The 16,858-nt window shown below is 37.2% G+C and overlaps 1 protein-coding gene across 3 annotated transcripts in view; it reads right to left on the bottom strand.

Moving 5' to 3' along the window:
- Window positions 1–15,322, bottom strand: part of rnh1 (ribonuclease H1) — a 190,047-nt gene extending 174,725 nt beyond the window's left edge. For all 3 annotated transcript variants that reach the window (XM_090373367.1, XM_090373368.1, XM_090373370.1), the window contains exon 1: window positions 15,056–15,322. In XM_090373367.1, coding sequence (XP_090229493.1) covers window positions 15,056–15,165 — 110 coding nt within the window. In that variant the 5' untranslated portion in view covers window positions 15,166–15,322. The remainder of the gene's footprint in view (window positions 1–15,055) is intronic.
- Between the last annotated feature and the right edge of the window lie 1,536 nt (window positions 15,323–16,858).

The raw sequence follows: 16,858 nt of genomic DNA, 5'->3' as shown, positions 1-16,858 counted from the left end.
GCAAGCTTATACAGCATCAGCCAAAAAAAAACTTTCCATTTCACTGATCCATTCATTCCAAATGTTTGTCTAGTTGTGCCTTGAATTTATTTAAACTATCAACAACAACAGATGGAAGTTTGTTCCAGCAATCAACTACCCACTGGCTAAAGGCAAACTTCTGCATATCTATTCTACAACTGCCTTTCCTCAATTTGAATTTATGCTCCGTCAGGTTTGTAATCTGAGCAAGAGGAAGAATCCCATCAGCATTGAGTCTGCTCAAACCATTTAAAGCCTTATACACCTCAATCAGATCACTTCGCAGATCAAACCATTTAAAGCCTTATACACCTCAATCAGATCACTTTGCAGGTCAAACCTTTAAGCCTTATACACCTGAATCAGATCACCTTGCAGGTACCTAGTCTGCACACTGCAATTTTCAGAACTTAAGCCTTTCTTGGTAAGAGGACCCCCCCCCCTCTGTTCCCTTCACCAATATTGTTGCCCTTCTCTTTACTCGTTCTAGCAACTCTACATCCTTCCTAAAATGAGGCCTCCAGACTTCTATGAAGTACTCAAGGCACAGCCTGACCTTATACTTTATACAAAAGGATAATCACCTCCTTATCCCTACTAGCAAAATTCCTGTATATCATTGACAAGACACCATGAGCTACTCTTGCAGTCTGTCTGCACTGCTCAGAAAACTTCATATTTGACAGCACAATTACCCCCCAGGTCTTTTTCATTCTCTACCAACCTGAGTTTAGTACCACAAAGTTGGTATGTTTCTCTGAGATTACATCTACCCATATGCAGTACTTTGCATTTGTCAATGTTAAACTTCAGTTGCCACTTCTCAGCCCATCTGCCCAGCTTTTCTAGACCCTGTTGCAGTACCATAATGTCAGTAACAACCCTGCCAACCTTTCTATCATCTGCAAACTTGGACATGAAGCCTCATATACATTCATTAATAGATATACAAAACAACAATGGGCCCAATACCGAACCATCCACTAATAACATTAGTCCATGAAGGGCAGTGTCCATTGATAAACACTCTGTCGTCTCCCACTCAACACACTTTCATCCATTGTAGCCATCTGCCCTTAATGCCACATTACTCCAATTTGTACAGCAGTCTTCCATGTGCAACAGTATCAAAAGCTTTCCTGAAATCCAAGTACAACAGGCCCTCATTATAACGCAGTTCGCTTTACGCTGATTCACTATAACACTGTTTTTACATTATAACCCGTATCTGACTATAACGCTGTCACAAATCACTATAATGCTCTTTTACAGATTGCATTTTTGGCATATTTAACAAAATTGTTTCATTTGAAGGAGTCGATAACTTGAAAATGAATAGCAAAACAGCATTAAAACTTTTCCCATGCTTAGTGAAATTTTCTCGCACGCTAATTTAATTGCAGTACAGTGACTTGTTATGTAGTTCCGAGATCAACATTTTAAAAAATGAACAAGTATGTTGCTTGTAATATTTGCGTTATATGCATTTATCCGAAATCTAGTCATCACTCGGTACAGTATTAGACATCGTGCATAACGGACAGTTTACTCGAACGTTGTATCATTATTAATGCAACCAACGCAGTTACATTTTCGAAGAGTTAATAATGGCCAATAAGAATGAAAAAGCAACGTCTGGACGCAGTACGAAGGCTATAAACTTAAAAAAAAGCCTGAATTTGAAAATTAAATTAGATGTTTCAAAGCGAATCGATTCCGATCAACAAGTGAATGTGTGCCATAATTTAGGACTGGCAAGTTTAACTGTAAGAACAATTATAAAAAATAAAGAATTAATTTTAGCAGCAGGAAAGACAGCTGTTCCACTGCAAGCAACTAGGGCTAGGCCAGCTATTAGGACTGAAATGGAAGAAGATAATATTTTATTGAAGATAATATCCAATGCACAATTAAGTTAAGTTAAATGTTATAAAAAAAAAAAAGAGAGAGATTAGCCTATATGATGATCTGAAGAAAACTCATTTAAAAAAAAAAAATTTAACCATTTAAAACTAGTAAGGGCTGGTTGAATAGATTTAAAATCCAGGGAGAAGCCGCAAGTGCAGATCAGGGAGCCGAAACTTTCAAAAAGGAACTTGTTAAAATTACTTTAGAGGGGTATTATGTTATACTTCTCAAGTTTTTAACATAGATGAAGCAGGACTTTTTTGGAAACGAATGCCTAAAAGAAGTTTCATTTTGAAAGTTTTGGCTCCTTGATCTGCACTTGCGGCTTCTCCCTGGATTTTAAATCTATTCATGCCAAGTTTCAAAGCGGCGAAGGATCAGTTGACTTTATTGTTGGGTGGTAATGCTGCGAGGGATTTAAAATTAAAACCCCTTTTAGTTTACCAGGAAGAGGGCCAAAGTACAACCCAAAATCTACACAATTTTCATGATTAAATTCATGATTTTAATTGGAATTTTAAGTTTAATTTTGATACGTAAGTAGTTACCACATAATTATATATGTATGTAATGCAGAATATTTTATATGTACAATTATTTGAATATTAATTATTTTGGCCGATATTTGTGCATCTTTTCACTACCATTTATTATTCATTACAAAATATCCTATGGCACCAACCGCAACTCACAAATCATATGTTACCTTATGAGAATGTGGCGCTCGCTTAGCACAGATTCACTTAGTTTTTACGGAACGAATTATCAGTGTTAAGCGGGGGTCACCTGTATATGATATAAAAATTATTTTTTGCATCCAGTTCCTTTGTGACCACAACATAGCTTTCAACCAAATTGGTTACACAACACTCTCTCTTAACAAACCCATGCTCTGAATTACAGTAAACTCTATTTTCCAGGATAGGTAGTAAGAAAAAAAAAAATCCCAGATAATCAATTTCCCGGTTAATCCCAAAAATACAGCAAGTCCCCAACATACATAAGCAATACAGGACTTCTGACATAAGTCGAGTTTTACAAACTTGGGAATGACTAATATAATATTGCTACTATATTCCTGATATGCCAAAATTACAAAACCCCATAATATCCTCAGAAGAATGAAGTAAAATAGTTATATTTTTAATTAGTTCAATTAAATTATCTGGGGACAGCAGTGAAGTAGCCGGAGTGCCACAGAAGAAAAGAAAATATAAAAGGAAGAAAAAAATGTATGTTACTGTAAAAACTGATACAGTATATATTTCTTAGCCTTGGTTATTATAGTTGACTTCATTGGTGCTGATCCCTTCATCGATTCTCACATTCTGTTTAACGTAACGTAAGTCCGAAGCTATGTAAGACTTGGACTTACTGTATCGAAAAATGTTTATCTATGCCGATAGATAAAAAAAATGAAAAAAAAAACTTACCACACACTACTCGCGTGCCCAATACGATGCTTCCCTTTATTTTTTACGATGTCGATTTTAAATCGAATAGCTTCCCTTTATTTTTTACAGTGTCGCGTATGGTTTGGTTACCAACATTATAATGGTCATTACAGATTTAACGGTTGCACTGTTTTCAAACTTTTGAATAATTTCAAGTTTCTGTTTTATTGAAAGCACAACTCTTGCGTTTGCCCATCATTTTCGCGAATTCTAAACAAAAAATACCGACATCCCTGACAAAAATAACGAAACAAAATTTGTCCTTTTGCGGTGCGACGAAACACAACAATCGACGCACTAAAACAAACTAAATATTTGCATTATGACGCAACTTACTAAACTATTAGACCGAGAGTTTCGGGATCTCAACAATCAGGCAGAACCTATTAACAGACAAATAGCTAATACAGTGTCTTGGGATATTTTAAACTCTATTAAAAACGATGCCTCTTTAAAACTCTTCGGTCTACCCAAAATAAACCATTCAATTGTTGCAAATTATATCTCGGGAATCTGTGAGATAAGATCATAAAACTATATTCATTCGAAACCTATGTTTTAATACAATAAGAGAGCAGAAACTTATTTTCAAAGGAGAGTGAGTGTACAGACCAATAATGCTTTTCCCCATCACCCTAGTTCACGCCCTAGTTCAACAAAGCCAGAACATCTCCGCTTTCACGCCCACGATGGTACTAGAAGGGGATTTATTGCTACAGCATCGTGGACATTCCACGATGATTCTATCACTGTGATGTAGAATGAGATAATGTTAGTATATAAGAGACGGGAGGCACTAAGAAAGGAGAGAAGGAGAGACTTTTTAGCTTTTCCAACAGAGAGACCGGCAGGAGAGTGGAACGTCTTGCCGTCGAAAGTCCAGGGTCCAAACGATGTGAAGGGATAGTTTTGCAGTCGTGTATCGCTCCAGCCAAAAGAACGGCCGAGGAGAAATCAAGACAAAAAGGAAGCATGGCTCAGAAGACCACACCCTAGTTTCTACCGGAGAAGAGGAGGTCCCACCGGCTGTCCTGAAGCAAGAGATTTAACTGGTAAGCCCTTATCTCATTTGAGCAAATGTAAGCTTAGAATATGACACAAACAGATACCACTTCAATGCTTCCTTCCTAAATATTTAATCTTTGTTAATTTAATAACAGAATGGGAATCTCTCCCATGGTAGTTGGTACACAGAATCTTACAGCAAAGTGCTGGGGAGATAAGAACCAAGGGGGGATGAACCTGTTCACATTAAAACAGAAGACGGTCTAAAGGTGATGAGCACATCAAAAGTACTTTGCCCAAAGTTCTTCTGTTCCAACTGCTCTTGTTCTATGTTGAAGTGTTTTGTGAATTGAATTGTTGTGTGAACATTGTAGCTTGTAAACCTAGAACAAACAATAAGTCTATTGAAGGAATAGTTCCAGTGATACCAGAATCCAGTATGTTGTAAAGATGTCTTTTTGCCAATACAATACCCTTGTTATCAACAGAAACCTAGAAGAAATATATATATACATAATTTTAACTTCTACACAAACTCACTAGATGGAGTGTAAATCTGTATGCATGTTTTCTTTTGTGATAATAAATATTGTTATGAGTTACACAATGTCTCATTCTCTCTCTGCCCATATTTCTCATACACCAGTTGATAAGTACGAACCAATAAAGGTAAGAGCAGGGACCGGATTGACACTTTGTGATCATCCGACCTAGAATCACAACGCGAATTCGATGCTGCAGCGATTGGGTGCTAGAACAGCATTTAATAGCCAAGAGCATGGATTTTGTCCTAGCTCGACGACCATCTCATTTAGAACAATTATCATAGGAAAAGTAATACGGCCATAAGTCGAGGGGAATAAACACAGAAAGAGAGAAAGAAAGTCAAAGAGAAAGAGAGAGCCCCTGACAAAACTAAAGATAATACGTATACTAATCTCCCAATGATGATTTATAACGGAGCATCTTGTCGCTTATTTACGACTTGCAAAACATCTGTTTATTCCTATTCTAGTTATTACTTGAATTTTATGATTTCTGGTTGTTTTTTTTTTTTTTTTTTTTTAATTTTCAGTCTTGAAGTGTCTTGGTTAATCCAATCCCGGTAAATCGAAAGTCTGCTGTATTACTACAGTCTTGTATAGATTATCCTGCAATGCTTCTTTAACCATGACTCCTTTATTATTTTCCAGAGAACAAAAGTTAAAATAACAGGTCTTTAATTACTCGTCTCATGCTTTGAATCCCCTTTGTGAATTGGGGATAAATTTGCACATCTTTGTAGAGATCTCCCCTGAGTGTACTTCATTTGCCACCAGCTTTAATATAACTGGATAGATCACATCCATCCCAGGTGCCTTTCTTATGCTTAACTTCAACAATTTCTTTCCACTTTGCTCTCAGTTATTACAAAATCATTAAGCACCCTGTCAGAGTTTAATAACTCTAACAGAGTTATTAAACAGGGAAGTGGGAATGAGATTAGCTCAGTGTGGGCGAAGTTTTTACAGCTTCAGCTAATAGAGAAGGTTTTCTTAAATTCTCCCATTTTATTGACTAATTTGGCATATTAATTTATTTTCTAGAAGTAACTTTATATTCCTAGTTACAATACTTAGTTTATTTTGAACTTAGATACAGATTTTATGGGCTATTACTTAGTATCAGTAAAATTTGTACTGTTCAAAACTTGCCGCTATTGTGTAGTATGTATATGGAATAGCCTTACTCATATATCACGAAATTGATAGCGTAAGGCATAATGTAAAACTAGAAAGCGTAACACATAGCACTGTAGTAGGAATCTGTTAGCATTGTATAGTATTAGCAATTAATCAATTAAATTTATAAATCCTTTTAATTTTTTATTGTTAATTAAATTGTATTTAAATAGAAATCATGCCCCAGACTAGAGCAGCAAAGCAACTTCAGCAAAGTAGAGAAAGTGCAGTGGTTCATGGGAGAACCGTAGAGGACGATTCTCCAACGCATCACAGTCTAAAAAACCTGCAAAATGAAACATGTTTGCGGATCTCTGTCGTACAGGACATGATCTAGCCATGGAGGATGTCTTTGTGTGTATGCTAGGTGCAGAGAATGTGAAGAAAGAAATTATGCACTAACTCAGCATTCTGATGGGTTTCTATGACAGCTTGAAGAGTTGGGTGGATGCCCTCGAAGGAATTAAAATGGAGGGCTCATCAAATTCTCAGCTGCCCAACTCAACGCCAGAGCACACTCTTATGCACCAGGCAACACTGCAGCAACCTTCAGGGCAGCATACGCTGGTCCCACAGGAGCTAGTTATTATTGTTGACTCAATTGTAAGGGAAATGGGAAATATAGTGTAAAAAGAATAGGTGGAAGAGGACCAGGGTATGTCTACCAGGGACAAAAGTTGATTACGTAGAGAAGATATCTTCTTTTAAGGGCACAAAAGGTGATATCATTGTTCACGTTGGCACTACTGACATTAAGTGTACAGGATCTGCATATTTACTAAGTACAGGTTAACGCTGAAAAAAAAAAAAAAAAATCGCAAATTATTGTTAAAACTGAAGGTGTCTGCAATCCTGCCCAGACACGATAGAAGAAAGTATATGATAAGAGCCTTGTCAATCAATTCAGCTCTGGAGAGATTGTGCAGGGCTCATGAGGTAAAATTTTTCTCAGCATGGTATGTGCTTGTTAATGGGAGAGACTGCTTCTACAGGGAGGGGATACACTTAAATAGAAGGGGTGCAAGGATATTTGCTGATGCTATCGAGGCAGAGTTAGGTGGGTCAGAAAACTGGTAGCTTGGGGGAATTCACAGACTAAAAGATTAACAGTAGCCACAGGCAGAGGTGGAAATGATTCTTGCACTGCTTCTATTGGAACAAGCAGCATCCCAGAAAGCCAGTTACTGAGGATTTCAGGAACTGCTGGGGGTCATGAAACAAGTAAATGCATGGGCTGTGTTAGAGTAACTAAGAGTAAGAACAGGTGCATGTATACTTGCATGTACACCAATGCTAGGAGAATAGTAAATAAATTTGATGAATTTGAAGTGCTGGTTAAGACACCCAATGCAGATACAGTTGGGATATCAGAGATATGGTGCCACTCAGATATAAGGGATGCAGAACTGGAGTTTGGGGAGTACAATGTGTACAGAAAGAACATTTGTTGTTATTTGGTTTTTAGGAGCATTAGCCATATTGCTTTAGGGATATGCAGTAGTCATTCCCTGACCTTTCCGCATCCTCTGTATTTGGTGGTCACAGGCTCGAACCCCGGTCTAATCAAGCAGCGTGTGCTACGCACTGCTGCTCCTGCCCACCTGGCTACGGAGGTGCCTCAGAAAGAACAGACAGGATATGAAGGGACACGGGGTTATGCTGTTAGTTAAGAAGCACATAAAATCTAAGGAAGTGCATCGATTAAATCATCGATAAAATCATCGATAAAATCATCGAAGTTATAGATGGACAGTGCAATGTTGAGTCAGTTTGGTGGCTGCACGTGTTCAGACTGTTTTGAAAGAGAGAGCGGGAATTATAGAAGCCAATTCAGAAGAATAGTGCCCGTGGAAGTATCTGTAGCAAAGGCATGCAGCAGAAACAGTACATCTCTGAGAGAGTGAGTGGAGAGACTCTGTTAGAGATGAGTCATTAATTAACCTAATTGCCCTCTTTTGAATAGAATCTAAAAGCCTGAGAGAGGTTTTGGGGGCACTGCCCCAGATGTGGGAACAATATTCCATGGTGGGCAGATTTGTGATTTGTACAGAGTGAACAGGCTTTGCAAAGGTGACTACAGTAGTCTCAGTCAGTTTTTAAATTCTATACAGTGGGACCAACTGATGATGTTATCATTAGCCCATAAATGGGAAGCATTCAAAGGAAGTAATCATGGAAGCTACTAGGATTTTCATATCGAATAAGAAATAATGTTTAAGGTTTAGGCTTAAATGGATCAGGTGAACTAATGAGACTTGGGAGAGAGAAGAAAAATGCATGGGATGCATATAAATTATCAGGCAACACATAAGCCTGTGTTAGATATCTAATCTGCAATAAAGTTACAAAGAAGGTTAGGCAAGTGAAGATAGATTATGAGCAACCTTTGGCAAAAGATGCAAAGAAAAACAGTAAAGACTTCTTTACTTATGTAAACTCTAGAAGGAAGGGGATGAATCAATTTGGATCACTTGATATGGATAGTTCAACTGTTGATGATTTGCTCAGGCTGCTAACAAACAATAAGTATTGTGCATCTACATTCATACATGAGGAATTCTTTATAGAAGAGGAAGCCAGAGGTGTAAATGATTTTGCAATAACTGAAAGGAAAGTGAAAAAGAAATTGTTGAGGTTAAACTGGGGTGGATGGGATCTAACCAATTATATTAAAGGAGGCAGTGAAGGAAATAATCAAACCCTTAGCCATAATTATGAAAGCATTCTTGCTTCAGGGGAGGTCCCTGCAGACTGGAGATATGTGAACATATCCCAATTCACAAAAGGGAATCGAAGGATGATATGAGTAATTACAGACCTGTTAGTTTAACTTCTATTCCAGGGAAAATAATGGAGTCACTTGTTAAAGAAGTAATGCAAGATCACCTAGACAAGATTCCAGTTATACTTTAGACCCAGAATGGGTTTGATAAAGGGAAATCTGGTCTCTGGCCAATACATGGTCACAAAGAAACTGGATGCAAAAAATAATTTTGTTATCACATACTTGGATTTCAGGAAAGCTGTTGCTACTATTGCACATAAAAGAATGTGTACAAACTGGAGCAGCATGGCATTAAGGGAAAGTTGCTGCTACTGATAAAGGAATGGTTGAGAGGGAGAAGATAGAGAGTAGTAATCAATAGACACTGTTTTTTGTGGACTAATGTGATCAGTGGAGTCCCCCAGGGTTCGGTGTGAGGCCCATCATTGTTTCCTATATTATCAACGATATTGATGAAGGCATATGAAGCTTAATGTTCAAGTTTGCAGATGACACAAAGGTTGGCAAGATGATTAATGATAGTATGCTACTGCAACAGGATCCAAAAAAGTTAGGCAGATGGGCTGAGAAGTGGCAATTGAAGTTTAACATTGACAAATGTAAAGCTGCATATGGATAGCAGTAACTCATCAATCATGTGGTACTGCTCAGAGTAGTGGAAAACAAAAAAGAACTAGGAGTATTTGTGCACCCATATATGAAGTTCTCTGAGCAATGCAGACAGACTGCCAGGAGAGCTTGCAAGGTTTTGTCAATGATATCCAGGAATTTGCTAGAGGATTAAGGAGGTGATTATCCCATTGCACAAGGCAATAGCTAGGCTACAGCTTGAGTCCTACACAGATCTTGAAGCCTCATTTTAGGACAGATGTAGATCTGCTGAAATAGGTACAGATAAGAGCAATGAGACTGAGTAGACTGAAGCCTTTAATGGTAAGAACGGAAGCCTTATCAAGAAAAGCTTTGCTTCTGCAAACTTCAGCATCTAAGACTAGATACCTGCAAAGTAATCTGATTGAGGTTTTTAAGGCTCTGAATGTCAATGCTGATTACATTCTTCCTCTTGCTCAAACCACATACATCAGGAGGCATAAATTCAAACTGAGGGAGGAGGATGGTTCCAGGTTAGATGTCCAAAGGTTTGCTATCAGCCAGTGGGTGGTCAATTGCTGGAACAAATTTTCATCTATTGTTGTATAAGTGAGTAGTTTTAATAAATTGAATTAACAACTAGACAGATCATTGTAGGGAGTGGGCTTTTTCTTGTTTTGGCTGTTACTTTATAAGCATTCTTTCTTGCATTATATGCCACTACTACAACAAATAATAATAATAATAGAATTATTAATAGTACCTACTAATCATTCAATCATTGAATCTCTCAATTACTAGCCATTTAATTTGCCCATCACTAGTATATAGGTTTGGAAGATTCATTTTTAAGAAAGATGAGCATCTTTTGTAATGGGTGCTGAGAAAAGGAACCAGATTAATCAAGAACACTAAGGGGTACTCTTACCACAAAAGACGTCTGTTTCTTCAAATTGCTTGGAAACTAGGCATGTGCAAGGAGATTGACTAAAGTATTTAAGTCTGCTTTAAATGGAATGAATAAGCCTAATCATTATTATTATTATTATTAGCAATATGGTGCAAGGAAGCCTGAGGCTTATGCTGCACCAGCCAAAAAAAAAAAAAAAAAATTTCTGAATTACCCTGAGAGTGAGAGAGTCAGAAGTAGAATGGAATCACCAAGAAAGAGAATGATAATATCCAGCTCAGGATCCTGGATGTGCCAAGCCCATACTCACCAGATATGAGCCCCATGATGATGGTATTCTAACTCACTCGCAGAATGCACACAAGAGCAAACAAATACAATCAGAGCTCTCTTTAACCCAGTCTTGGTCCGGACAAAATAAATTTCATTAAAGAGAAATATAACCTTTTCAATAATGAAAAACAGTGTAATTCAAACATTCAGAAATATAGTAAAAGAGGGAAAAAAAATTAGAAATAAGTGGGAATGAATAAATTTTCTAAGAATATAAACAATTAATTTATTAATACATACATATTAAGAAATGACTATATACATGATGGCACACAATACGTATATTAGTATTATTATTATTATTGAATGGTCAGTGCTTTTGCACCATGTTTTGTTCGTAGTGAACTGTTCAAGTCATTAACTGGCATCGTTTTAATTGTATCTCATATTGTGAATCAACCTTCATGAGTTGCCGAGGTATTGCACTGCTTTGAATAAGTAACACGTCACCAGTGGAGAAGACTAATGTTATTATTCACAGCGGATACCACCACCACCCAGACGGCACCATTATGAAGGTTGTTGGCTTACTCATCAGTGGGTGGGCAGGTACTCTGTTGTTGCAATAGTGACAACCCAGTTATGAAGTATAAGTCTAGAATATGAGAGATGCCTGATGGTTAGTTTATACTATTGCACACAGTGCAAAAGCACTGACCATTCAATAGTGAATCTTAAGCATAATCCCACTGCTTCATGCAAAATAATTGCCTTACTTTATACAATATATTAGTACACTTTTAAGAATTATTTCGTAAAATATTTGGTTATTTTTTGTTGTACACTGGATTTTACAGTCCAACGTTGATAAAAAATGTTCACATTTGTTTAAACGCTCAGATATATTTTCTTCACATTGAAGGCCTCAACACAAAGTTTCAAATGCTACCAACATTTGATATTTGGTAGGTTTAATATTGACCTCATTGTTGATATTGTCACTAGTTCTTTGAATACTCTTCAAAATACTGGAGTAACTTGGATATTCAGCTACTATAACATGATTATCGACTACTAAAAATTTGATAAGAACAATTTCTCCACTGATAAACCTCTCACTTGGAGTTCTTCCCAAGGTTGCTCAATACCATGTAGTATTTCATCCCTCTCATCACTGTTAATTGGCATTTTAGCAAAACCTGATTTTGTGAAACAATTCTCAATCATTGTTTCCATCACATCTTGACTCCACACTTTCGCCAACTCTGATATGCACATCCACAACAATATAACAAAATCTATAGGTTGGCTAGTTTCTATTCTCAGTATAATTTTTTCCGAAGGTGATGGTAGTACATTTTCATATTCTTAATGATGCCTTGGTTCATTGGCTGCAGTTTAGACGAGGTATTTGGAGAGAAGAAAACAAGCTTCACACTTGTAAGTTTTCAAATTACCAAGTGAAAATGGGCAGGGCAGTTATCGACAATCAATGCGATGTTTCTGTTTTCTTTTATTGTCCTTCTATTGAAATTTAAAAATTCACCATTCAAAAATTTCATTTGTTGTAGCTGTAGTCCAACTCTAAGGACTTTACTCCTTTGAAACATCGGGTTGTTTACTTTTGCCTATTACCAAAAGCTTCAGTTTTTCATTACCATCCATATTTGCACCAACCAAGGCTGTAATTCTCTTCTTATTTTACCACCAAAGCATTTATCGCCTTTAAAAGTCAATGTCTTCTTAAGCAAACATTTAAAAAACAGAGCCATTTCATCAACGTTGAATGTCTTTTGGCTCACAGTCCTCCATAATTTTTTTCAAATTGTTTCTTTCCAGTTGGTACAGCCTTCTTCCATTACAACTCCACTTTCACCAGAAATAACTTTTTTGAGTAAGCCATGATACATTTTAAATTTGTCCAGCCAACCAGAACTGGCTTGGAATGTTTTATGCCCCAGAAAAGATGCATAGCCTTTTGTTTTATTAATGGCCCAGACATCAGCATGTTTTGGTCTTGAATCAACTTCACCCACTTAATAACAGCTTAATCTATATATAATAATCAATATAATAATCATAGCCTTTTGTTTTATTAGTGGCCCAGACATCAGCATGTTTTGGTCTTGAATCAACTTCACCCACTTAATAACAGCTTAATCTATATATAATAATCAATATAATAATCATACAGGCATAATTTTGCATACCTCCGACTGGGTCCCGTTTCCTCAAACAGTTTGAGAATCAAAACTGTTTTTCAGAATGGTTGACACACTATTGCCAGAAATACCAAATTTTAAAGCATGTTTTTTTTTTTTTTTTTTTTTTTTTTAATGCTCCGATCTACACAAATATGCCTTAATCTTTGTCAATGGCCGTGGATATATAGATAGCAGCTGACCAGTGTGACTTCTTGGTAGAGTAGAGGTTTTGACTGTGTAGGTTTTACAGGCAACTCGTAAAAACAACTTCTCAATTGTGTAGGTTTTACAGGAAACAGTAAATTATGAAATGTTATAGGTCTTAATTTATGCTCTTAAGAATTAATCCTTTTAGCTCTTAAAAGCTAAAGGGATTAAACCTTAAAATCTTTTTAAGTATTAAAAAAAAAAAAAATTACAATGGGTGTCATTTTTTATTGGCTTTCATTTGTGTTTAGTGAAAAATGGTTAGGTTTTTAGGTTACATTTTTACGCGACTTAGGGAGTTATTTCGTGAAAATTAGTCGTTTACTGCGTCTCAGTTTATTTCGTTTTGAAAAAAAAAAAATTACTGTTATTTTTATGTACAATTATTTTTGTTGTGTTTAGAACAATTTTGTTAATTAATTTAGAATTAATTTTGTTGTGTGGTTATGTTTTTACACGACTTCGGGAGGAATTCAATCAAAAACCAGTCGCTGGACGAAAAAAATATATATAATGGGAGTCATGTTTTTTATTAACTTTCAATTGTGTTTGGTGAAAAATGGTTAGGTTTTTTGGTTACCTTTTTACGTGACTTCGGGAGTTTAGTGAAAATTGGTCGTTTACTGCGTCTCATTAGTTTGTTTCGGTTTGAAAAAAAAATTAATGTATTATTTTTATGTATAATTATTTTAGTTCCTGCTCCGAAAAAATTGCAGTGATCCTGTTTTTCAGCTTCGCTATACTGTTATATCGCGTGACATTTGCCACATGCAGTCGTCGAGAAGAAGAGTGGGAATGCAGTGAGTGGGCGGAGTTACGAACCGTACGTCACTGCTTTCCCCCTCTTCTTCTCGACGTGATTTTCAAAGGGGCACCGTGTTCTGGAAATTAGTCACCAGTCAAGTAATATTACAGCACGACAATCCATAATTGCACCATTTAAAATTTTCCAGCCCTCGTAGCGCCGTCGTGCGACTGAACTTACGTTAGCTTCTATGGACTTATCGTTTGAAACACTTGTTATTTGCAGCTTGAAAGCCGCCAATAAAAATGGTTGTGATAGAATGAATAGTTTATTGATCCTTGTAGGATTTTAGGCATATTAGACGCTTAGCTATATATTATTATTATTATTGCTCTTATATTATTTCTCCCTGATTGGGGTTCCACCTCGTGACGGGTACGCTACCAAGTACACAGGGTGGTTGTTGTTATGTCTGGTGTTATTACTGTTGGTCGAGGAACACTCTGACTATCCTATAGGTGTTCAGAAATGCGACTTTCTGGAGTTCCTTGTAGGTGTTTGCTGGGAGATCTATTGGAGTTAGGCTGTTATGTAGAATCTTTGGCCCGTTCAGACAGCCAATTACAAAGGGGCACCGTATATTGGAGTATGGCCATTAAAAATATTAAATTTTGCGTGTTTCGTCTTCCAAATTTGCTATGTGCACATTAGCTTTTTTTGCTTACGTGAAAAGAAGAGCGGACGCAGTCAGTAGGCGGGATCAAAACCTGTCAATCACTGCTTTCCCCCGTGCTGACAGCCAATTACAAGGGGGTACCGTATATTGGAGTATGGCCATTAAAAATATTAAATTTTGCGTGTTTCGTCTTCCAAATTTGCTATGTGCACATTAGCTTTTTTTGCTTATGAACAAACAATTTCAGTTATCGAAAAAATTTCTTCGGTCATATTTTATCATTAAACTGCATGTAACTAATTCATTAATAGCAAAGTATCGTGAACCCTAACAAAATATGGTACAAGACATCGAAAACGGTTATATTCTTCTATTTGTGTGCTTGAACATTTAGCAACAGAGCATAAACATAATTATTTCGTCTAAGATACCTCACCACTTAGGTGAGAAGAATAAATAAACTCAACTGCATTTAGCTGTTTTACGTGAGGAAAATATTTATTTCATTCAAATCAAAAAATAAGAATACATTTTTGACTGAAAACAAAAACTTACCACGTAAAATAAATACCTGGTGTACGGCCATGCTTCACAGCATAATAGCTGACAACAGCTGCTCTCTTTCCCATTCTGAAAAATGGCAGTAATATCTCATTCATAAACATATGAAATGGGTATTATATGTGTTGGTTGAGAAACATTACGCGTTAACTTGCTTAGAAATTGGACATCAAGAAACCAAAAGTTATTCCTTCACATAGAAAAACACTATAGCAAAAATTAGTCACCAGTCAAGTAATATTACAGCACGACAATCCATAATTGCACCATTTAAAATTTTCCAGCCACCGTAGCGCCGTCGTGCGACTGAACTTACATTAGCTTCTATGGACTTATCGTTTGAAACACTTGTTATTTGCAGCTTGAAAGCCGCCAATAAAAATGGTTGTGATAGAATGAATAGTTTATTGATCCTTGTAGGATTTTAGGCATATTAGACGCTTAGCTATATATTATTATTATTATTGCTCTTATATTATTTCTCCCTGATTGGGGTTCCACCTCGTGACGGGTACGCTACCAAGTACACAGGGTGGTTGTTGTTATGTCTGGTGTTATTACTGTTGGTCGAGGAACACTCTGACTATCCTATAGGTGTTCAGAAATGCGACTTTCTGGAGTTCCTTGTAGGTGTTTGCTGGGAGATCTATTGCAGTTAGGCTGTTATGTAGAATCTTTGGCACAATACCACTGGTTGACACGACGATCGGGATGGTCGTTACTTGTTGCATATGCCACATCTCTTTGATCTCCTGTCTTAAGTTCGTCTATTTCCTGATTTTTTCCTCATGGGTTTTCTGCAAGTTGACAGTGTTGGGAACCGCTATATCAATCAGATAGGTAGCCTATTCCTTCTTGTCCACAAGGGTTGCGTTCGGCCTGTTGTGCGGGACTGTCCTATCGGTTATTATGGCGCGGTTCCAGGACAGCTTGGGGGTTGGGGTCTGTAGTACTGCCTGGGATTCGTATTTGTAGTACGGTACACTTTCTTCGATCAACTGGTATTTCCTTGCTAGATTCTGATGTATTATCTTGGCTACCTGGTCATTAACCCAGGGAGCTCACATCTGGTGAGTATGGGCTTGGCAAACCCAGGGTCCTGAGCTGGATATCATCATTCTTCTCTCTCTCTCTCTCTCTCTCTCTCTCTCTCTCTCTCTCTCTCTCTCTCTCTCTCTCTCTCTCTCTCTCAGGGAGTATTTTTTTTTTTTTTTTTTGGCTAGGGATTTTTTTTTTTTTTTTTTTGGGCTGGTGCAGTATATGCCTCAGGCTTCCTTGTGCCATATGGCTAATAATAATAATAAATAATGTCTGCGTATACTCAGTCTAGGTGATCACCTTTCATCCCGCGATATAGTGTTGGATCATTACTGAAGCCAGGCAGCATCGTCGAAATGTGTCATCGAACACTCCGGGCTCCTTGGCGATGCATTTTCTATAGTTTCTGGTGTTGATTACCTGGTCTTGGATGGCGAGCATGAATCCTTCATTTTTGGGGAAGAGCGTCCCGCTCCTGAGCCATTGGAAGTGATTTTATCTATGTGATCTTGGTGGAGATCACTGTACCCTGGAGTTGCCTTCCTTTCGGCTCCATATTTCTGTCTATCTGTCCCCCAGTCTTCAGCCTTCACTCCACTCTATCTGACAGCAACGTGAACATGCCCAAGACAATCTAAAATCACCAATCTAAATTAATTTTACCCAACATTTTGGACTTCTAGCGCTCCCCGCGACGCGTACGCGATATTTTTTTTTTTAGGTCCTAGCCACTGAAATCTCAGGAAATTAGGATGCAGG

The sequence above is a fragment of the Mastigoproctus giganteus genome, chromosome 5 (assembly GCF_048544385.1).
Source record: "Mastigoproctus giganteus isolate SK-2022 chromosome 5, ASM4854438v1, whole genome shotgun sequence".
In the NCBI taxonomy this organism is placed as follows: Eukaryota; Metazoa; Arthropoda; class Arachnida; order Uropygi; family Thelyphonidae; genus Mastigoproctus; species Mastigoproctus giganteus.
Note: the sequence above shows the minus strand (reverse complement) of the source record. Positions and strands in the feature narration are given on the sequence as shown.